The 23,497-nt window shown below is 33.7% G+C and overlaps 8 protein-coding genes and 2 non-coding genes across 10 annotated transcripts; 7 read left to right on the top strand and 3 right to left on the bottom strand.

Moving 5' to 3' along the window:
* The first annotated feature begins 1,098 nt into the window (after window positions 1-1,098).
* TRNAI-AAU (transfer RNA isoleucine (anticodon AAU)) lies at window positions 1,099-1,172 on the top strand. Its single transcript has one exon. It is a non-coding gene; the product is annotated as a tRNA-Ile (tRNA).
* A 76-nt stretch (window positions 1,173-1,248) lies between these two features.
* TRNAI-AAU (transfer RNA isoleucine (anticodon AAU)) lies at window positions 1,249-1,322 on the top strand. Its single transcript has one exon. It is a non-coding gene; the product is annotated as a tRNA-Ile (tRNA).
* A 111-nt stretch (window positions 1,323-1,433) lies between these two features.
* LOC130967506 (auxin-induced protein 15A-like) lies at window positions 1,434-2,111 on the bottom strand. Its single transcript, XM_057892395.1, has one exon. The coding sequence runs from the start codon at window positions 1,950-1,952 to the stop codon at window positions 1,692-1,694; it is 261 nt and encodes an 86-aa protein (XP_057748378.1). The 5' UTR covers window positions 1,953-2,111; the 3' UTR covers window positions 1,434-1,691.
* Window positions 1,772-5,195, top strand: LOC130967503 (alcohol dehydrogenase 1-like). Its single transcript, XM_057892391.1, has 7 exons — window positions 1,772-1,936; window positions 3,124-3,220; window positions 3,326-3,509; window positions 3,614-4,016; window positions 4,181-4,417; window positions 4,510-4,668; window positions 4,802-5,195. Exons 2-7 carry the CDS (start codon window positions 3,187-3,189, stop codon window positions 4,910-4,912), a joined length of 1,128 nt encoding a protein of 375 aa, XP_057748374.1. The 5' UTR covers window positions 1,772-1,936; window positions 3,124-3,186; the 3' UTR covers window positions 4,913-5,195.
* LOC130967508 (auxin-induced protein 6B-like) lies at window positions 5,169-8,561 on the bottom strand. The gene is made up of 3 exons (XM_057892397.1): window positions 8,254-8,561; window positions 7,262-7,271; window positions 5,169-5,736 (listed from the first exon to the last, which is right to left on the bottom strand). Exons 1-3 carry the CDS (start codon window positions 8,471-8,473, stop codon window positions 5,433-5,435), a joined length of 534 nt encoding a protein of 177 aa, XP_057748380.1. The 5' UTR covers window positions 8,474-8,561; the 3' UTR covers window positions 5,169-5,432.
* Window positions 8,562-8,834: 273 nt separating this feature from the next.
* LOC130967504 (auxin-induced protein X10A-like) lies at window positions 8,835-9,830 on the top strand. The gene has a single exon (XM_057892392.1). The coding sequence runs from the start codon at window positions 9,347-9,349 to the stop codon at window positions 9,620-9,622; it is 276 nt and encodes a 91-aa protein (XP_057748375.1). The 5' UTR covers window positions 8,835-9,346; the 3' UTR covers window positions 9,623-9,830.
* Window positions 9,831-11,763: 1,933 nt separating this feature from the next.
* On the top strand, window positions 11,764-12,275 carry LOC130967505 (auxin-induced protein 15A-like). Its single transcript, XM_057892393.1, has one exon. The coding sequence runs from the start codon at window positions 11,856-11,858 to the stop codon at window positions 12,120-12,122; it is 267 nt and encodes an 88-aa protein (XP_057748376.1). The 5' UTR covers window positions 11,764-11,855; the 3' UTR covers window positions 12,123-12,275.
* Window positions 12,276-14,099: 1,824 nt separating this feature from the next.
* Window positions 14,100-17,982, top strand: LOC130967507 (auxin-induced protein 6B-like). Its single transcript, XM_057892396.1, has 3 exons — window positions 14,100-14,831; window positions 14,997-15,004; window positions 17,574-17,982. The coding sequence occupies exons 1-3, from the start codon at window positions 14,600-14,602 to the stop codon at window positions 17,874-17,876; spliced, it is 543 nt and encodes a 180-aa protein (XP_057748379.1). The 5' UTR covers window positions 14,100-14,599; the 3' UTR covers window positions 17,877-17,982.
* On the bottom strand, window positions 16,415-19,342 carry LOC130967509 (indole-3-acetic acid-induced protein ARG7-like). The gene is made up of 2 exons (XM_057892398.1): window positions 19,010-19,342; window positions 16,415-16,869 (listed from the first exon to the last, which is right to left on the bottom strand). Exons 1-2 carry the CDS (start codon window positions 19,227-19,229, stop codon window positions 16,559-16,561), a joined length of 531 nt encoding a protein of 176 aa, XP_057748381.1. The 5' UTR covers window positions 19,230-19,342; the 3' UTR covers window positions 16,415-16,558.
* Window positions 19,343-20,010: 668 nt separating this feature from the next.
* LOC130968247 (auxin-induced protein 10A5-like) lies at window positions 20,011-20,556 on the top strand. The gene has a single exon (XM_057893424.1). It carries the CDS (start codon window positions 20,124-20,126, stop codon window positions 20,388-20,390), a length of 267 nt encoding a protein of 88 aa, XP_057749407.1. The 5' UTR covers window positions 20,011-20,123; the 3' UTR covers window positions 20,391-20,556.
* The last annotated feature ends 2,941 nt before the right edge of the window (window positions 20,557-23,497 follow it).

A 23,497-nucleotide genomic window follows, 5' to 3' on the forward strand; every position in this document is an offset into this window, starting at 1 on the left:
TCTTGTCATTATAACTTTATAAAAGTTCTTTCATTATTTATTTTCAACTAAATGATATGCAAAATTCTAAAAAATTGAGTCATTCTTAGGTGTTTACAGAATAAATAATTTATTTATCCAGGTAAAATCATTAGGAAAGAAATTGAGAGTAAATACGTACTTAAATTTGTGAATATAATTAAAAGAGTTTTATTTTTTAATTTTTTTCAACTAAATTTTTTTGTATTTTTTATAGAATTGAATCATAATTTCATAAAAAAAAAGACTATAAAGATGACATTGATATATTAAAAACCAAAATCTTAAATTATTATTTATATTTGAATGTGAAATCTATTATATAAGTCATTTAAATTTAAATTAAAAATAATAAAAATTTATTTAATTTAGTATTTATAATAATAGATAAAATTATTATTATATAAATCATTTAATATAAAATAGTTCAAATTAGAGATTATAATTGATATATGTATTACCTATAAATAAATTAAAAATTAATAATTTTCTAATATTTATACCATAGAATAAATAACAAGAATCATAATTTGCAAAGAAAATACTTAAACGAACATGATGGAAGAGAGAACTGTAGTATAGACCATGCAACAGTATGCTGCTTTTTCCTTTTTTTTTTGTTTTTTTGGTTATTCATTTCAAACGACAATACTTCTAGTAGTTTTTTCCTATCATCATCAATCAATGAATTATCGTTTGTATGATAAGCTAACAATCCAAAAACAAATAAATAAATAACAAAATAGCATACTTTAGCCTACCACTCCAGTGATTGTTTATCTTGATCTCATGAGTATTTTATTAATTATTTAATTCCTATAATTGATTGCTGCGTGGTTAATTATAAAAGATATTAAAACTAATTTAAATCATCGAAAAAATAATAGTATAAATATTTTTGGTCATTTAGGGAGATAAATTAGTAGTATATCATTATTATGTATTAATGTGAAACAAATGTATGTATACCTTTAAAGTATAAAATAAATAAATTTTTACTCCAAATTAATAAGTTGATATAATAAAAAAAAAACTATCGACATTAAAGACAACAAGAATAGCGATAACTAATCAATAACTGGCCTATTAGCTCAGTTGGTTAGAGCGTCGTGCTAATAACGCGAAGGTCGCAGGTTCGAAACCTGCATGGGCCATTTTACTTTTTTTCATATCTCCACCGTTGCTGAAGTATACTAACATAATATTTATATTCCTTTTTGAATCACAACTGGCCTATTAGCTCAGTTGGTTAGAGCGTCGTGCTAATAACGCGAAGGTCGCAGGTTCGAAACCTGCATGCGCCATTTTATTCTTCTCATATCCCTATACTTGCTGAACTATACTAGCATATATATATACCTTCTTTTTCACGACTCCTTCGTTATTTCATAATTACGGAACTAAGTTGCCCGGTAATTTGGATACTATCATAATAATTTTCAAACAACAATGACAAGGAAGAGAAACATTGATCATTGCATGTTCTGCATCTTTCATTGAGGGTTTGGTTACCTAGTTTATATTAATATGAACAAATAAACATGTTCCACTTTTGCATGAAAGCAAAGGGAAAAAAATAAACAATCTATCTACACACTGTACAATTGTAACTGTTTGCTTTGAGCTAATCTATGTTATGTCAGCTTTTTTTTTTTTTTGGAAGAATGCAGCATTCAAGCCTGAATTGATATGATGCTGCAGAACAAATCTTCTGTGCAAGGAATTGTGAGGCCACCCATTAGATGAACATAACCAAATTCTTCTTCTGCTTTACTCAGCAAGTCTTGAAATGATGGTTGGTTCAAGTATGATACCGGAACTATAAACCTCTTCATCTTTTCTCCTACATACACTGCAAGATACCCCTTTGGAATTTCTCCACCCTTTGGAGCTGCTTGTGTAGCTTTTCTAATACCAGGTAAGCGAAATCCCATTGTTTCTTCTTTTGTTAAGAATGATCTCAAGTAACTTGTATGCGAAACAAGTGTTTCAAGTTTGATGCTCTATGTTTTGGGTTTGAGAATGCTAAGATGAGTATTGGTATATATAGATCATAAAATTGCTTCAGCTTGTGTGGAACTAACTGAATGGTTATGAACTGTTTGATGGGGTCTAGTGAAGGACAAAGACTCATGAACCTTCACATGGAGTGTTTTGGAGGTCTTTATGAAGAACTATTAATGATTCAGGAGTAAATGACCCACATTATGTAAGATTTTCCAACCCAACCACTGCTTGAAAATGGAATCTAGATCTTGAAAATCTTGTGTATAGCTGTTAGGCAAGGTCATGCCAAACCTCATCTATTATTCAGTTGGTGTTGCTTAGAACTTGATTCACATCCACACAACCTTGTGATCATGTATTCAGTGTCGGCTTGAATCTTGATTCCCGGACACTGTTTCGAAGCTATCAATTAAGTCTTGCTTGTGATTCACAAATTTCATAATTTATTACTCTGCTATTATTTGTTGGCAGATGTATGGCATAAAATTGTCAATCTAATGAAAATTTGTGAGATGTCTAAAGCATGTCTAGTAATAAATTTTTATTCAACAAATTTTTATTACTTTAAAAATTTTCGAGATGAATTCATCCTTCTATTAGGATATCGATTTGTATTTAAAGATATTTTTTGTTTATCTAACACGTATATTAAAATTTTGTTCTTGACACTTCTGAGATAATTTGGTGGGACAAATTTTCAGGTGCATAGCAAATCAAATGGATTTAATAGTTTTTTCAAGTCCATGCAATTTTCCACTTCAAGTCTATATACACATTTTCAACCGTCATTTTCAACTGTTTGTCTGCACACATTAATTTTTCCTTTGACACTTTCTTTTTTGGTATTTATGTAAACCAAATTTAGCATTTTTTCCTTCCTATCTTCTTGCTGAGCATCCTATGCATTACATGAATATTATATTTTTTAGATTAATTTTGTAGGTCGGTTCTTTTAAAACAACTTTTTTTGAAAAAAAAAAAAATAATAATAAAAGAAAAAGAATCATGTGTTGAAATGAATCTTTATCTTGTTGTACATATTACTATTTGCTAGTCTAAGTTTAGCACTGCACCTCAGCACCTTCCCATTCTTTTCAGCTCAAAGCCAAAACTTTGGCTTTCAGCATAGCAAGTTTCTAAATTGAGCAAATTCTTACAAAGATGAGCACTTCACAGGGTGCTATTACATGCAAAGGTATAACATTTATCATTATATCAACATTAAGCATTCATGTAGAAATCAATTAATTTTTATGTTACTTGCAAACATGATATATGCAAAGTTATTTGCTTTTTGCAGCTGCAGTGTGCTGGGGATTAGGAATGACACTAAAGGTTGAAGAGATTCAAGTTGATCCGCCGAAATCAGGCGAAGTTCGAGTTAAGATGCTTTGTGCTAGCATTTGTCACACTGATGTTTCAGGCATTCAAGGATCTCCATATGTTAATGGTTTCCCTCTAGTACCTGGACATGAAGGAGTTGGGTAAGATAGATTCTATATCCAAATACTGCATTGTATTGTATCAATGATAGAATTTCATCCATGAACATGATGAATTGGTTTTAAATTTTAATTAATTATTGCAGTGTTGTAGAGACAGTTGGAGATGAAGTGAAAAATCTTAAAGAAGGGGATATGGTGATTCCAACATATATAGGAGAGTGTGGACATTGCCGGAATTGTGTTTCTGGAAAGACCAACCTTTGCCTGACATATCCTTTCAGAATTACTGGCTTCATGCCAGATAACACTTCTAGAATGTCCTGCAGAGGCAAGAAGTTACAACACACTTGGACTTGCGCCACGTGGTCCGAGTACACGGTTGTCAATGCCAATTACCTTCTCAAGGTTGATCCAGGCATCAATCTAGCCCATGCTAGCTTCATCTCATGTGGGTTTTCAACTGGCTATGGAGCTGCATGGAAGGAAGCCCAAGTTGAAAGTGGATCAAGTGTTGCTGTTTTTGGTCTGGGTGCTGTAGGATTAGGGGTATGCTTCAAATAGATTTGTTTGGAAGTTACTCAATCCGTCCATCAATAACTGTTGGAGTGAGAAAAATTTTTTACATATCCGACAGTTATCGATGGATGGAGGGAGTAGTTTGCTTCTAGTTTTGAGCCTTGATGAGTTATGATAATGACCTTGTGATGCAGGCTATAAGCGGAGCGAAAATGCTGGGGGCTACTAAGATAATAGGGGTTGACACAAATGAGATGAAGAGAGAAAAAGGGAAAGCTTTTGGAATGACTGATTTTATAAATCCTCAAGATTCTGATAAACCTCCATCAGAATTGGTGAAGGAACTGAGTGATGGATTTGGTGTGGATTATTCTTTTGAGTGCACTGGAGTTCCATCTTTGATTAGTGAATCCTTAGCAGCCACAAAGATGGTTAGTTTCACTTCTGTCAAGTAATTCAGCTGTTTGATTTCATCAAATTATTATATGATCCTTGCTTCTAATTGTTGTTTCGGATTATGTAGGGAACCGGTAAAGCAATATCTATTGGCGCGCCAAATGAACCTATTGTGCCTTTCAATCATACAACAATTCTGGCTGGCAGAACTCTGAAGGGTTCTGTTTTTGGAGGTCTAAAAACCATGTCAGACCTTTCAATTGTAGCTGACAAATGCCAAAAGGAGGTACTTTAAACTTTAAAGACACTTAAGTTCAATAGATACACTACGTTATCGTTTCTGGAATATGCTTAATTCATTGATGAAGAAGTCTCACAATTATTTAATATATTCGGACTATTTATTTACATTTTCACAGGAGTTCCCTCTTCAAGAGCTATTCACCCATGAGGTCCCATTGACAGATATAAGCAAAGCATTTGATCTACTCAAAGAGCCAAATTGTGTCAAAGTTGTCATCAAGATATGATTTTGTGACAATTGATGGATGTAAAATTCAAATTATGCAGTTTCAGATAGTTTTATAGGAGAATATTCTGCTTTAAAAATCACAGAAGTTGCACTCCAACAACTGTTCTGTGTGAATATGAATAAAGAATTGTTTGATGCATGTGTGTATAAGTTGGCAGTTATTTTACTTCACCATTGTAATGCAAAATCAAACAAATTTGTGATATGCAATGTAACTTTTTATTCAAGTGCAAATGTTTTAATGAGAAGTAAGGTGTTCAGCTCCTACTTTGAAATTTATTCAAACAGGCAAATAATCAAGTTTCAGTGAGTAACTTTGCTTATGTAAGCTCCTAATTGCAGGAACAAGTGAACAATGCTATATGATAAACACAACATTGAGTAACTGAATTCATTGTCAATTTGTCACTATTCAACAAAAGTAGACATACTCTGAGTTTGTCATCTGATTCTCTATACTAATCTATTCTATACAACATGGATATGCTAATCTATGTCAATCTTCTACAGTCTGAGATTTATATCCCATTCAAGCGAGAAGTGATTCGTTGGAAGACATGTTCATTACAAGGAATAGTGAGACCTCCCATGGGATGATCATATCCAAATTCTTCTTCAGCTTGACTCAACAAGTCTTGGAATGAAGGTTGGTTCAAGTATGATACAGGGATCACAAAACGCTTTTGATTCTCTCCAACATACACTGCAAGATACCCTTTTGGGAGTTCCACAGATTTTGAAGTTGCTTGGCTAGCTGAGAATGATGATGCCCTTCGAATAACAGGTAAACGGAAACCCATTTTTTCTGTATGTATGTAAGAACTAGAGCAAGGAAAAGCTTTCAAGTTTAAGATAAGAATGTGTTAAGTGTTGATGCTTAAGAATGGCAATGAATTGTGTTGTTTCTGAAGACAGGAGGAAATGTATTTATAGATTTTAAGATTCTTTGGAAGATTATTATTTCCAAGATAAAATTATTGTTGAAGTCACTATAGGATTGTGGGGCGTACACACGAGAGATCACATGGTGCTGTCTTAGAAGTGGTTAAGAGTGAATGCCCCCACCTTCTCAAAGAATAGCCAAGACTGAAGCCACTGCAATCAAATGAGATAAGATCAAACTGAAGCCTTATATTTGTTTCATGTCTTAATTGGTATTCCATATTTTTGTAAACATGCTTTAGACATGTCACATTTTCTTCTTCATGTTGAGAAATTGACTAAATGCTAATATATAGCTACCAACTGTTGAACTAATCTTGGCAATGAAAACAGGTACTTGATGGCTATATATCATATATTCATATTGATTTATGGACATGTTTTAAGACATCTCATATGAATCCTTTCAAGTACTGATGTACCTTGTGATCTGTATTCTATTGCAATAAATGTATTCATATCCACTCTGCATCATTATTAGACAATTTCCACTGATTTAGTAGGTTACCCATCAGTATGAAGAGCCAACTTATGTGATATGTCTTAAGCATGTCTGTGACATAAGTAGTAGCCCATTAAATCAGCTTTGTATTTAACCATTTATTAGCTTCTCAGTTGTCTCTTTCAAAAGGTGGCAACATTGTTTGGCAAGAACTCTCAAATCTAAAGTAATCTTTCATAAACACAATGAAGACACTACCATGTGATCTTCGTTTCACCCTTGTCTCAAAGTAGGCCTTATCGAATGGCTAATTATTCAAAAACTTATAGATGGTATATCTATATATAGACGGTTACCCTTGCACTCTAAAGCAACACAAATCAGTAGCAACAACAATTCTTCTTTACACCCTTTGAGATCATTAATTAGTTTGAAGCAAAAGAAAACAATGGGATTTCGCTTACCTGCTATTAGAAGGGCATCATCTGCTGTAACCCAAGCAGCCTCCGTCCCAAAAGGCTATCTTGCAGTCTATGTTGGAGAGAAAATGAAGCGGTTTGTGATTCCTATTTCCTATTTGAGTCAACCTTCATTTCAGGAGTTACTAATCCAAGCAGAAGAAGAATTCGGATATGGTCATCCAATGGGTGGTCTCACTATTCCTTGCAAGGAGAATGATTTTGTGGATCTCACGTCTCGCTTGAATGGACTATAGTATAGTCCAAGGAAAACAAGACTGACTTAGATTAATTGAGAGACAAATTTGTACAGCAGGCACTTAGACTTTTTCCTTTTTACTTCCTTTTTATTGGTAGATACTAACTACCATCTCATTGAGATGTCAAGGATGTAATATCAGAAATTTTTTCCCAAGTTCAATGAATTTAAACACCTTATCCCTAAGGATTTGTATACTCAATTTCTTTGCATATGATTTTCACTTTTGAATGCATCCATGTGAACATGAATGAATCTCCTGCTTATGATGAACAGCTTTACTTCTCTAGATAGTAAATGCAGTCACAAATTTGAGTCATTGATTTTAGCCATGTAGAAGATATAAGACTAAATTATTTCTCTAGGTAGCAGTTATTAGGTACTAGCGAAAAAACTGTCATTTTTGAAATTGATACAGATCCTTCTCTACATCTTCAGTTTTGCTATTCCAGTGAGCTAGCTAATTTGTTGAAACAAATCCATAACTCTTGATTACTTAAAGCTAATTGAGCGAATCTATAAGTTATTCAACCAATCTCTTCTGATATTTCCTTTGTATTAGTTTCTTCTATGCTAAAGGTTGTTGGATCTTATGTCTCTATAGTCTTCACAGTTTATACTATTACCACATATTCCCACTGTACTCTCTCCCAGATCAGAAGCTCACCAACTTTGATTGTTTCACTTGAATTTGACATCCCTCTGAAGCTTGTTTTCTCTAATTTTTTACAATGATGTACACCTTTCTGATATATACAACTGTAACTAGTATATTTGAAACCATTACATATTGTATTTTTAATTTTTATTTGTATGAAAGAAATAGATTTGCTCATTTGTAGGGCCATGTTTTAATGGATTCCAATTTCATATAATATTAGTTAGATAGTCATTGAATCTATGTGGATTACAAATTTGCAATTCTCTTTTATTGTTCTTTAAAAGTTCTGGGCAATCTGAACATGTTTGATTTTATTATGACCTTGTTGCATATATTAGTGATCATTCATATCAGACAAAAGCAAACAAATTTTGACAATGTCATGCTGTAACTTTCTCATTCAACATTTTTACACTTTCAAATGAATGATACAAGGAAGAGACCAAAATGGACAATATTTATAACAAAAGAAAGAGCCTTCGGCACAAAATTTGTCTCAGCTAAGCTATGTCAGTCTCTATTAGAACAATTTACTGCCCAACCATTTGAGAAGTGAGGTTTAGGAATTCATCCTCACTGCATGGAATTTTGAGACCACCAGTTGGATGTTCGTATCCAAATTCTTCTTCTGCTTGGTTTAGTAATTCTTGAAATGAAGATTGGTTCAAGTAACATACAGGAATCACAAACCGCCTCATCTTATCTCCCACGTAGACTGCAAGATAGCCTTTTGGAACATTAGTCCCTTTTGATGCAGAAAGTGATGCCTTTCTAATACCTGGAATGCGGAAAGCCATTGTTCCTGATGGATTTGTATGAGAGAAATATGTAAGTTCTGATATTTGAGGAGATGCAACTGATTTGTGTTGGTTGAGAACACAAGAAGAAGTGTATATATAGTTGCCATCCTGAAGAAATTATTCAGATGAAGCGGTAAAATGGGGTCTACATAGTGACAAGGGTTAGCAAGGGACCACATGGTATTGTCTTGGAGGTCTCTTTCAAAGATTAGGACCAATGAAGTTAAGTGAGAGTACATATCCCACCTTCTGAGGTAATTGCTAAGTGGCTAATATATGATATCCACTTGATATATAATGAAAATCTACACAAATTCATAGGTGAAGCATGATTCTTCAAGCATTGTTGTTGTACTTAAGGTACTCCATGAGACATGCTTTAGACATCTCACAAGCTTCTTCAAATTGACATACAACTGATAATAAATATGTTGATATGAGGCCAGATGAGAACTAATATGAACCTCAACTCTTCAAGTACACCAGATTATAAACAACACAACCATGAAATTTGCAAAACATTGCAATCTGTTGGCCTACCCTCTACAAGGTGGACTTTGAATAATGTAGTTTAACAAGCTGATACTGTGATACATATGAAAGTCCGCCGAGACAATACCATGTGAACTCTTACATGCCCTTGTCTCCTAACTGGTCCTATCTGATACCCTTCCTCCACCAACCATTTTAATATCGGTATGTTTATAACATATCCTTTTATCTATATATATGTTCATGGTTGCAAGCATTTAGCATCAACACAACTACACAAGTCATTCACATCCTAAAGCAAAAGAAAAACTCAACAGATTGCATCTTATTCACAAGTCATATCTAAGACTAATATTTCATCAACACATACATACAACAATGGGTTTTCTTTTGGCTGGTATCAGAAGAAAGACATCATTTACTGCAAACCAAGCAACTTCCAAAGTTGTGGAAGTCCCGAAAGGCTATCTTGCCATGTATGTTGGCGAGAAGATGAAGCGATTTGTGGTTCCCATTTCTTATTTGAATCAACCTTTATTTCAAGAATTACTAAGCCAAGCAGAAGAAGAATTTGGATATGATCATCCAATGGGTGGTCTCACTATTCCATGCAGTGAGGATACTTTCTTGGACCTCACATCTCGCTTAAACTGACTTAGCACAAGTCCTGCCGAAGGAGACTGACATAGATTAATTCAGAGTGAAACTTTTCCTTTTCTGTAACAAGAATTGAGAGACAATTTTGTGTAGCAGGAACTATAGTATACGTTTTTTTTGTAGCATAACATCATCTCATTGAGATGGCAAGGATGTAAATATCAGAATTTTTCCTCCCAATTTCAATGAATTTATAGACTTCATCTCAAAAGATTTATAGACTTAAGTGCTTTGCATATGCTCTTCACTTGTGCATTTGTTGCGCTTCTGCTTCTGTTGTATAAAAAAGTTTGCATCAACTTTATGAAATGCTGCAAATTTGCTTCCAAAAGCCCTTTCCAACACACATAAGCACACCACAAGTTGGCCTTGAATCTGTAAATTGCTTTATGACATGAAGGACTGAATCATTAACTGATTTTCAGTCATATGGCTAAGTTAAATATATTGGATCCAAGTTTATATTATTAAATGTTCCCCTCATTATTATTATTATTATTATTCTTTTGGGTTGTGAGTTCTGAAATTGAGAGCCATCCATCTAAAATTTGCTGCAATTGATCTTATGATGAAATGTTCTATTCCTCTAAATAGTGTCGGTGCCGAAATCCAAATAGATAGATATTTCTATGCAGCAACTTCTGTTTTGCTTTTTCATCCAGCTAACTAAAATTGTTCAAATAAATCAAATGACTCTTGAAGCATGAATTTAAGCAGGCACTAGGTTGTTCTCAAAGCCTGTACATCCTTTTTCAATAACAAGGAAGTGCCGCTTCCTTTTCATGTTTGTAACAGATGGAACTTTATTTGGACTCTTCCTCATCTTTTAATATAAGAAATATATTAGTCCTTCACATATTTACTATAGAGTTTTAACAAATTGTAAAAGAAACTTTATTCTGATATTGCCACATATATTAGAAGTTATTCAGGTTGAACAAAAAGCTGCAATAAGCCAATAACTTTCTCATTCATAGAACATTTTTACACTTTCAAAGGAATGGTACAAGGAAGACATCAAAATTGACAATCTTCAAAATAAAAGAAAGAGCCTTCTTTACAAAATTTTGTCTCATCTAATCTATGTCAGTCTCTATTAGCACAATTTACTGTCCACTTAATTCAGAAGTGAGGTTTTGGAACTCATCCTCACTGCATGGAATTGTCAAACCACCAGTTGGATGATCATATCCGAATTCCTCTTCGGCCTGGCACAGTAATTCTTGAAATGAAGGCTGATTCAAGTATGATACTGGAATCACAAACCGCTTCATCTTATCTCCTACATAGACTGCAAGATAGCCTTTTGGAACATTAGTTCCCTTGGATGCAGAGAAAGATGTGGCCCGTCTAATACCTGGAATGCGGAAAGCCATTGTTTCTTGTTGCTCAAAAGAAAAAATAATATATTGTTGTTGAAGGATTTGTATCAGAGAAATATGTGAGCTTTGATACTTGTGGAGATGCAAATGAGTTGTGTTGGTTGAGAACACAAGAAGTGGTGTATATATAGATGCTATCCTGAAGAAATAATTCAGATGAAGCTGTAAAATAGGGTCTACATTGTGAAATGATCACAAGTGATCACATGGTATTGTCTTGGAGTTCATACATCATATTCTGACATAATTGCCAAGAAACTACACATATCAAATCAAAGACATCTAAATTAAAGCAATGTAGTTGTACTAAAGATACTGAATTAGACATGCTTTGGACATCTCACATGTTTCTTCAGATTTAGAATTGCTTGTGACAATGAAATCAGTAAACCTTGTCCACAACCTGATTTATATCTCTGAAACAAAGTGTTCTGAGGCCAGAAGAGAACCAAAGCTGGACACATGATAATGATCCGATATGAACCTCATTTTTAAGTACACCAGATTGTTAACATATCCCTTGGAATTTGCAAAACCATAGGCAACATGATCGAATCAAACTTGCTGTTGTATACATAAATGGACCTTGAATTATCTAAGACAACACCATGTGATCTCTTTTATGACCTTGTCTCCTAATAAGTCCCATGGCTACCATCTCTTACACTTTCTCCACCAATCATTCAAGTGGCATTATGTTTATAGCATATTCTATTATCTATATATATGTTCATGGCTGCAAGCATTTAGCAGCAACACAAGTCATTCACATCCTAAAGCACAAGAAACTCAAAAACTTACATCTTATTTTCATTTCTTAGACTAGTATTTCTTCAACACATATAAAAATGGGTTTTCGGTTACCCGGTATTGTAAGAAAGGCATCAGTTACTTCATCTTCAAAAGCTATGGAAATTCCAAAAGGTTATCTTGCAGTTTATGTCGGAGAGAAAATGAAGCGGTTTGTGATCCCCATATCATACTTGAACCAACCTTCGTTTCAAGACTTGCTAAGTCAAGCTGAGGAAGAATTTGGATATGATCATCCAATGGGTGGTCTCACAATTCCTTGTGAAGAAAATATGTTCTTAGATATCACTTCTCGCTTGAGTTGATGCTAGCACCATCAAGATTAGGCTGACTTAGAAATAGATTACTTTAACACAATTTTTGTAACAATTTCTTACCCAGTTACACTGAGAAAGATTTTCTCCATTTTTTGTTATCCTACTATTCATCTCAATGAGAAATTTATGCACATAAACATTTGTCTGCCATTTTCTCCTTAAATCTAAATGTATTGTTAAGTTCAAAGGCAATAACATGCACAAAGTGCTGTTCATAAAATCAATTTTCACTATGTTGTACAACAAGTGCAAAAGAACCAGCAGGTAACTTTTATGATGATAGTAAAAGAAAGTTATGATAAAAAAAAGGCAGTAACTAAGTATGAATTTGCATAATATTAGTTTTAATAATGATAACTTGTTTGGTCAATTCAATTATCCAATTATTACTATAGGATGATTAACAGCTTCAAGGACCAGTCCCTATATTTACCATGTCCCCACTTTGCTTTCATCTGTCTTTGAAATCTCTGTGGACCCTTCCCAGTTTGAACATGGGCATCACTAAAATGTGGCCTCTGAAATGACAACTGGGATTGAAGCTTATCCATATTTTAGAGAAGATAAAAAAATAGAAATATTAATCCAGTTGTATTCCATAATGTGATGGTAACAATGTATGATAATGAATTATTATGACAATAATCATAATCAATTGGACACGAAAAAAAAATCATAATCAATTGTATAATTATCAATCGTGAGAATAATCTTTTTAAATAGATTTATGTGGTGTTAATTTCTATTTCTTAAGTATTATGTGTCAAGCTTTTAACAAAACAGGAAATATTATTTTGCAGTGATGATTGAATTGGAAAAACATGGGAACAACAGATTAACTAAATTTTATTCTGAGTTGCGGAGACCATGAACCTCATTTGTTGTAGAAGAATCTAGTAACAAATTGGCTAAAACTGTTTCAACAGAAATGTGTATTTTCACTATTTTGTTCCATGATCAACTCTAGGACAAATAAGGAACTATAGTCTCTATCGAAAGCAGATAGTCTCATGATATATATGAACTGAAACTTGAAAATGATACTGATGAATAAATTTGATTTCATTCAGATTTGATCACAAGCTAAATTTGTTTAAACAATATCTTGTCATGAATTTCTCATTTATCAAATGATTGATACAAGGAAGAAATCAAAATATAAAATCTCAAAAAGAAAGTGCCTTCTGTACAAGTTACTCTCAACTAATCTATTCTCCATTAGCATTATTTATAGCCTACTCAACTGAGAAGTGAGGTTTAAGAATTCATCTTCCCGGCATGGAATTGTGAGACCGCCATTCGGATGTTCATAACCGAACTCTTCTTCTGCTTGGTTTAGCAATTCTTGAAACAAAGGTTGGTTCAAGTATGATATAGGAATTAAAATCCTCTTCATTTTATCTCCAACATAAACTGCAAGGTATCCTTTTGGGACATCATTGTTCTTTGTTGCTCTTCTAATACCTGGTATGCGGAAAGCCATTGTTTTTTAGGAGAAAGAAATATTGAGTTTTTCTAAACTTGTAATTCTTGAGGATATGTGAATGATTGGTGTTGCTTCAGAACACAAGAAGTAGTGTATATATAGTTGCTAGGATCTTCTACAAACCAATTTCCTGAAGAGAGAATCATGAATAAGATAGGGTCTACCAATTGACAATGTATTATGCATCACAAGAAATCACATGATATTGTCTTGAAGGTGTTAGGAAGTTCATTAAGAGTGCATACCCCACTTCTTCATATAATGGCCAACATATTAGCCTCTTGAAATTAATGAGATCTACATCAAAACAGTGCATACCTTACATAATGCTTCTTTCATGGATTGTACTACAGCTACTCCATTAATTAGTAGACATGCTTTAGACATCTCACATGTTTATTCAAATTGAGATTGCTTCTAACAATGAAATTGTAAACCTTGACTATGACCTTATTTATTAGCTTTGAAACTATTGGTAGTGAGCCAATATGAACCTCAGCCTTTTCAAGTACACCAGATTATAAGCAGTACCAACTGGAATTTGAAACCATGAGCAAACATGTTTCAATTACACTTCCTCTTACATATTTATGGCGGGCCTTGTATTATCTACTATGAACTAACATTTAAGTTTCACCTAAGCACCTAGCATTTGATTGCAAGTGGCTGCTTTATTAGCCATTCCTTGACAAGGTGGGGTATGCATTCTCAAACAACTGCTTAATCCTTGAGAGAGGCCTCTAGGACAATACCATGTGATCTCTCGTGTAGTGATCCGTATGCATTCCTATCATTTTCAAAAATCTTTTATCTTAGAAATAGTTTTCCAAAGAATCTTAAAATCTATAAATACTCTTGCTCTTGCCTTCAAAAACAACACGACTCATTGGCAATCTTAAGTGTCAAACACTTAAAAACACATTCTTCTTAAACTTGGGAACTTTTCCTTCCTGTTATTCTTACATAGATCTTTAAAAAAATGGGTTTCCGTTTACCTGTTATTCGAAGGACATCATCATTCTCAGCTAGCCAAGCAGCTTCTAAATCTGTGGAAGTCCCAAAGGGGCATCTAGTAGTGTATGTTGGAGAGAAACAGAAGCGGTTTGTGATCCCCGTTTCATACTTGAACCAACCTTCAATCCAAGATTTGTTGAGCCAAGCTGAGGAAGAGTTCGGATATGATCATCCTATGGGAGGTCTAACAATTCCTTGCAGTGAAGATGTCTTCCAACAAATCACTTCTCGCTTGAATTGACGATGAATCTCATGCTGTAGGAGGCTGACATAGATTAGTATAGCAATTTTGTAGAATAGGCAACTTGTAATTACACATTTTTCTAAGCAAATGAAAGAAGAATGACCATTACTATGAAAAGTTCAAAGTGTTTCCTCTGTTTTTTTGTTTAATGACCAGGAAAGAATTCAACTACTCTCGTATTTCATTTTTTTTTCTTTTTTAAACATTTTATCTTCTCTCTACAAACAGAACATCATGCAGTATCTAGTAGTAAGCAGCCTGGTGTAAGAAAAACCATACTTAATTGTTCATTTGTTCTCATAGATTGCACTAATTCAAAGTATATAAAATTATAATATTTTAAATAAAAGAATATGCATGGAAAACTATAGCTAAAGAAATTTCTTACACGGGATGTATGACTCATTTATTTATATATGTCGGTTCTCTTATTTCTTTATTGAAGTTTTAGCCATGCCTTAACATTTTCAAGAAGCATGTTATGTGTTGCATTTAACTGATCTAAGTGCTATTTTCGTTGGCCAACAGAAGTTTTTAATTGATAAATTTTATATCTATTAGCCTAATAGGGGATTTAGACTATATGATTTTAGTAAGGTTCAACCACAAAATACTATTCACATGGTTCCTGCTTTTTGTAGAGAATATAATGATGTACCTTGTGATATATTGAATTGTTTGGCTAGGATGTGGGACCATATTTCCTGCCCTCCAAGTGCAGAAGAAGTTGGGATATAGTCACAAAATGTGGTCCTCTCTGGCATCCTATCCCTTTATTTAAGAGGTTATGTGATATGTTTTAAGCATGTCTGCAACATAAGAAGTAATCCATTAAATCAGCTTTGTATTTAACCATTTATTAGCTTCTCATCTGTCTCTTTCTAAAGGTGGCATCAGTGTTTGGCAAGAAAGAACTCTCAAATTTCAAGTAACCTTTCATAAATACAAGGAGGACAATACCGTGTGGCCTCTCATTAGACCTTTGAAATGTAGAAATTGATTTCCAGTTATATGCATACTACCTGTTGGTCTTGGATTTATTAACTGCTTTTGAAAGGTAGAAATTGATTTCCAGTTATATGGTTAAATAAAATAAATTGGATTCAAATTTGGATAATTAAATGTTCCCTTCACTTTTTTTTTTCTTTCTTTCTGAATTCTGAATTCTGAATTCAATATTGCTTTTTTTATGGTTTTATAGTATTTTCACTTTCATAAGAAAATTGCTGAAGTTTGTGACATTCAATCATGGAATGTCTCAAGCTTGTGTTACTTTTTACAATGACATGGAATGCCTCTCTTCCTTTACTTTTAATGTAAGAAAACTGTGAGTTCTAAACAGATTTTCAGTTGTACTTTCAAAAAGCAATTCAAAACTCTAATTTAAATGAAACGAATCATCAACTTAAGTCAATTTCTTCAAAACAACGTTGAACTTAATTTTGATTTGCTGCATAAATATATAAGAGATCATTCAGATTCAACAAAAGCCAAAAATAAAAAATATAAAAGAAGTTAACAAATGAGATGCAATAACTTTCTCTCATTCATGTTCATTTTTACACTTTCAAAAGGAATGATACAATGAAGAGACCAAAATGGACAATCTTCAAAACAAAAAGAAAGAGCCTTCTGTACAAAATGTCTCAGCTAATCTATGTCAGTCTCTATGAGCAAAATTTACTGCCCACTTAATTGACAAGTGAGGTTCAGGAAGGCATCCTCGCTGCAAGGAATTGTGAGACCGCCAGTTGGGTGATCATAACCGAATTCTTCTTCTGATTGGCTTAGTAACTCTTGAAATAAAGGTTGGTTCAAGTAATATACAGGAATCAGAAACCTCCTCATCTTATCTCCCACATAGACTGCAAGATAGCCTTTTGGAACATTAGTCCCTTTTGATGCAGAAAGTGATGCCTTTCTAATACTTGGAATGCGAAAAGCCATTGTTCTTGAAGGATTTGTATAAGAGAAATATGTGAGTTTTGATACTTTAGGAGATGCAACTGATTTGTATTGGTTGAGAACACAAGAAGTAGTGTATATATAGTTTGCTATCCTGAAGAAATAATTTTAATGAAGCTGTAAAATGGGGTCTACAAAGTGAGAAATGATCACAAGATGTCACATGGTATTGTCTTGGAAATTTCTATCAAAGGTTAGGTCTCTATCTATCCACTTGTAGTTGTGGTAAAGCTACTCCATCAAACATGTTTTAGAGTTTAGACATCTCACATGTTTCTTCAGATAGACATTTATAGCTCTGAAAAACTGTTCTGAGGCCAGAACAGAACCAAAAGTTGGCCTCACAAGACAATATGGGCCTCAGCTTTTCAAGTACACCAGATTATAAACAAAACTCCGTGGTATTTGCGAACCATGGGCAATTAGATTTTCTCTTGCATAAATAAGTTAAAATTTTTTGGCCTGCCCTCTAATGAGGACAATACCATGTGATCTCTTACATGCCTTTGTCTCCTAATATGTCCCATCTGATAGCCTTCCTCCACCAATCATTCAAGTAGCTACATGTTTACCATGTCCAAAAAAAAAAAGTAGCTACATGTTTATAACATATCCTTCCATCTATATAAATATTCATGGTTGAAAGCATTTAGGACCAACATAATTCATTCACATCCTCGAGCAATAAGAAACTCAAAAGCTTGTATCTTATTTACAAGTCATTTCTAAGACTGGTCTTTCATCAACACATACAAAAATGGGTTTTCGTTTTGCTGGTATCAGAAGAAAGCTATCATTTAATTCAAACCAAGCATCTTCAAAGGCTTTAGAAGTCCCAAAAGGCTATCTTGCTGTCTATGTTGGAGAGAACATGAAGCGGTTCGTGATTCCCATTTCGTATTTGAACCAGACTTCATTTCAAGAATTACTAAGCCAAGCAGAAGAAGAATTCGGATATGATCATCCAATGGGTGGTCTCACTATTCCATGCAGTGAGGAAGCCTTCTTGGACCTCACTTCTTGCTTCAACTGACTATAAGTAATTCTAAAGAAGACTGACATAGATTAGTTGAGACACGATTTTGTAGTGGAAACTAGTAGCTATCATGTTAGTGAGATGTCAAGGATGTAAATATATATCAGATTCTTTTTGCAATTTCAATGAATTTATAAACTTCATCACTAATTACTTATAGATTCTATTTCTTTGGTATATTCTCTTCAATTTTGTTTATTCCTTTGTTGTATTGCTACTACTGTGGTATTAAAAAAATGTTTACTAATTTATAATGGCATGCTGCAGAATTTTACTTTCTAAAACACATAAGCACTCCACCTTGTAAATCAGTGAAATGGAGGAGAGAAGCATATGGTTAAATTTCATAAATTAGATTCAAGTTTGGATTTTGGATAATTCAATGTTTCCTGCAATTTGATTATGGTCTTTTGTTTTAGATACACTAAGTTATTTCTCTAGAATACAGAGAAAGTAGTGTCATTGATGAAATCCAAATTCTATCATTCCCTATAGCAATTTCTTCCAGCCATCTAACTAAAATTGTTGAAAAATAACTCTTGCTTGGTTAAGCCCTTGATTGAATCCTCATTGAAATTCTAAAATTCTATCAACATGAGGGCTACATTTTATTAGACAGTCCTCAAAGCTAGTCTCTGACTCTCTTCTTCTAATTTTTTTTAATTTCTTTTTTTATTTTTAAAACAATGGCATGGAAGTGCTTCTTCTTTCTTTACTTTTATTATAAGAAAACTAAGTCCAGGCCTTAACTGATTTACAATAGTGATTTCAAACCACTGTTAAGAAACTGTAACTTAAATGTTTGAACGAAATGAGCCATCGAAGTTGGCAATCATCGAACTTAGATAGCCTAACATATTTTAAGTTTTAAACTGGAACTTAATTCTGATGTTGTTGCATAAATAAGAGATAATGCAGATTAAAACAAAGCCAAAAGGTAGTTTTAACAATGAGATGCAATAACTTTCTCATTCATATAGCATTTTTACACTTTCAAAGGAATTATAGAATCTTCAAGGTATAAAGACAAAAGAGCCTTCTGTACAAAATCTCAACTAATCTATGTCAATCTCTATTAGTTTTTTATTGCCCACCCAACTGAGAAGTGAGACTTAAGAACTCATCCTCACTGCATGGAATTGTGAGACCACCGGTTGGATGATCATATCCGAATTCTTCTTCTGCTTGGTTTAGTAATTCTTGAAATGAAGGCTGGTTCAAGTAACATACAGGAATCACAAACCGCCTCATCTTATCTCCCACATAGACTGCAAGATAGCCTTTTGGAACATTAGTCCCTTTTGATGCAGAAAGTGATGCCTTTCTAATACCTGGAATGCGGAAAGCCATCGTTTCTTCTTGTTGTTCAAAAGAAAAAAGAAATAGATTGTTCTTGAAGGATTTGATTGAGAGAAATATGTGAGTACTGATACTTGAGGAGATGCAACTGATTTGTGTTATTTGAGAACACAAGAAGTAGTGTATATATAGTTGCCATCCTGAAGAAATAATTCTGATGAAGCTGTAAAATGGGGTCTACATACTGAAATGATCACAAGAGATCACATGGTATTGTCTTGGAGGTCTCTTTCAAGGACTTGAAAATTAAGTGAGAGTTCATACATCATACCCCACCTTCTGACATAATTGCCAAGAGATTATGCATGTCAAATCAAAGACATCTAAATTAATGCTTGTTCAAGCATTGTAGTTATACTAAAGATACTGAATCAGACATGCTATAGACATATCTCATGTTTCTTCAGATAGACATTGCTATTGACAATGAAATCTGTAAACCTTGGCCACAACTCTGAACCAAACTTAAGCACATCCTCACAAACCAATGTGAACCTGATTTTTCAAGTACACCAGATTTTTAGAAACATATCCCTTGGAATCCGCAAACCATAGACAACATGATCTAATTTGTGTTGGCCTCCCCTTCATAAGGTAGACTTTGAATTATGTACTTATTACAGGTTTGAGAAAATCCCCCAAGAGAACACCATGTGACCTCTTAAATTCCCTTGTCTCCTAATAGGTCCCATTTCATAGCCTCCTCCACAACCAACCATTCAATTACCAATTTTACAACATATCCTTCATCTATATATATGTTCATGGCTGCAAGCATTTGGCAACAACACAAGTCATTCACATCTTAAAGCATAAGAAACTCAAATACTTGCATCTTATTTACAAGTCATTTGAAAAACTAGTCTTTCTTCAACACATACAAAAATGGGTTTTCGTTTATCCGGTATCGTAAGAAAGGCATCATTTACTTCATCTTCAAAAGCTATGGAAGTGCCAAAGGGTTATCTTGCAGTTTACATTGGAGATAAAATGAAGCGGTTTGTGATTCCTATATCATACTTGAACCAGCCTTCATTTCAAGATTTGCTAAGTCAAGCTGAGGAAGAATTTGGGTATGATCATCCAATGGGTGGTCTCACAATTCCTTGTGAAGAAAATATGTTCTTAGAAATCACTTCTCGCTTGAGTTGATGCTAGCACCATCAAGATTAGGCTGACTTAGAAATAGATTACTTAACACAATTTTTTGTAACAATTTCTTACCCTGAGAAACATTTTCTCCATTTTTTGTATCCTACTATTAAACTCAATGAGAAATTTATGCACATAAACAAATGTTTCCCATTTTCTCCTTAAATCTAAATGTATTGTTAAGTTCAAAGGCAATAATAAGGTGAAAGTGCGGTTCATAAAATCAATTTTCATGATGTGGTTTACAATAAAAGAAAAGGAAAGCAGCAGATAACTTTCATGATTTAATAATGATGATGCTATACTCCTAAGTAAAAAAGTTATTATAAGAAAATCAGTAACTAAGTATGAATTTGCATAATATTAGTTTTAATAATGAGAACGTTTTTGGTCAGTTCAATTATCCAACTATCACTATAGGATGATTAAACAGCTTCAAGAATCAGTCCCTGTATTTGCCATGTCCCACTTTGCTTTTATCTGTCTTTGAAATCTCTATGGACCCTTCCCAGTCTGTACATAGTGGTCACTAAAATGTGGCCTCTGAAATTACAATTGAGATTGAAACACTAATCCAGTTGTATTCCATAATGTGATGTTAACATTGTATTATGAGTTACATTTGTTTGCTGCTATCAACTAATGACCCCATTTCTTCATGTGACTGAGGCCCCATTTTTTCTATGACAGATGATTCCTCAATTTTGAGTCACACAGCATCCTCACATGAACATGTTATTTGGTTTGAGGGCCACAACAAAATTATATGCAAGTGACTGGTTCCTCACTGATCCATATTCACCACAAAAGCATCTGAAGATATCTTAATCCACTTATTCATTGCCATATTTCCTTCTTTCCAATAATGTCAGTTTAACAAATCAAATAAACTTTATATCCAAAATAACCAAATAGACTAAGGGCCAGTGACTTGTATAACAGCTGTCATGAGTATGAAGCTAAAACCATTATCAAACTTTCCACTTTTGGTCTTTCTTGGTATGATACAATGGTTTTTACAAAAATTCAGAATAATAAAAAGGAATCTAACTGTTGTATGATCTTTATCCAAGAAAAAAGAAGGAATTCAATGCATGTATAAGTTTAAATCCATAGTCTGATTGGAGCATACTATGAACTTTATGAACATATATACTAGCATGTTATCATGTATGTTATGTTGGTTCTCTTTGTAACACTACTTTTCAAAGTCAATCTGGTATAAGTTGGCACCTCACAGATGCATGTCAACATCAATGTCAATCTAAGAGAACGTGTGATGTCTAAAGCATATCTACTAATAGATTATGTATGGTTTAATGCATGGACATATTTTTGGTGTCACATATGCTATGCATATGTCTTTGCTTTCAAGAAGGCAATTTGTTAGCCACTGTATCAGAAAGTGGGGGTATGCAATCCTTTTCAACTTAGCAAATCCATAGAAACACCTCCAAGACAATGCCATGTGATCCCTTATCACTCATCAAAAATAATTTCAGTTGGAAATTGATTTAAAGGTTCCCTACTTCCCTTAGCATCTATATATACCAAATTTCTTGAGATTCTAAAGCAACACAAGTTATTTGCATCCTCAAGTATCCTAACTCAAATACTTATTTCTCATATAAGTTCTTTGAAAAAACCACTATACAACATGGGTTTTCGCATTCCAAGTATTAAAAGGGCAGCAAAAACAATTTCCAAGGGAACTAATGTACCAAAAGGCTACCTTGCAGTCTATGTTGGAGACAACATGAGGCGGTTCGTGATTCCGATATCACATTTGAACCAAACTTTATTTCAAGGATTGTTGAGTCAAGTTGGAGAAGAATATGGATATGATCATCCAATGGGTGGTCTCACAATTCCGTGCAGTGAGGATAAGTTTCTAAACATCGATTGTCGCTTGAATAGGATGTAGATCATGCTATTAGGATGTAGATAAATTAGTTGAGAGACATATTTGTACCGAAGGCACTTCATTCTTTTTCTTATGGGCACTTTCCATTTTGCTTTCATTCCTATGGAATTGTAAAAAGGATTTTCTGAATGAGAAAGTAGTTATGGCAAGATAGTTTTGCAACTTAAAACACTTGTTGCTATTGTTATATCTCAATTCTCTAATGAACTAACTCGTTTAAATGAGATACTGAACAAGTGAATATAGATAATCAGTCTAACAAAATGAATGGTTCTTGCAAAAATTAAGTTCCAAAGGGAAATTTATTATATATCTTGAGGGTGGTCCCAGCTTCCTTGAACTCACCCCAAAAATTTCTCTTGAATGATTTATCTCGAACAATTGAATTTAGAAAACTATGAAGTTGCACCACTTCTTTGACAAACAAATCAACTACTTCCTTGGCTATGTAAAGGTATGCTAGACTAAAAAAATGAGCATATTTAGTCATCCTATCCACAACCACCAAAATAGTGTCTATTTCCAAAGCCTTGGGCAATCGCCCAATGTAGTCCATAGATACACATCAGACCAAACATTTATGGGAATTGGTAATGGTTATAACAGGCTAGCAAGTAGCAATGTCTGGTGCTTATTCCTTTAGCAGACCTCACATTCTTTGATGTATTGCAGAATTTGTCTTTTCACCCTTCCCAATACATCACTGCAGAAATTCTCTTATAGGTCCGAAAGTATCCAAAATATTCACCCACATTTGTATCATGAAATTCTTTGAAATAATTAGGAGACAAAAGAAGAATCTTTCCGTTCCTAATAATGAGACCATTTGCTCTTTCTCTTTTATCTTCTATTTCTTTCTTTGCATTAGTTTTCTCAGGGCATTCAACAGTTTGCATAGATGTGTATGTGTTATTTCAACCAGAGCAATCTGAGGGCATGCTCTTGTTGCATGCCTCCTAAATCCATTATCTATAGCTTTCAACTTAATAATAATTTATCATGCTAGTTGGCTGTTTCACCTTGCTATTGAGTTGCATGAACTGAAATGTCGGAGACTATGATCTATTATTGGCCGCCATTGTTTGAAAAGGTGGGGGACGCACTTAGCACGACCCCATCCTTTAACCCCCTTCAACAATTATTTCTCTTATAAATACACTTTCTCTTGCCTTCAAAAACAACA

Source organism: Arachis stenosperma, chromosome 3, assembly GCF_014773155.1.
Source record: "Arachis stenosperma cultivar V10309 chromosome 3, arast.V10309.gnm1.PFL2, whole genome shotgun sequence".
Classification (NCBI taxonomy): Eukaryota; Viridiplantae; Streptophyta; class Magnoliopsida; order Fabales; family Fabaceae; genus Arachis; species Arachis stenosperma.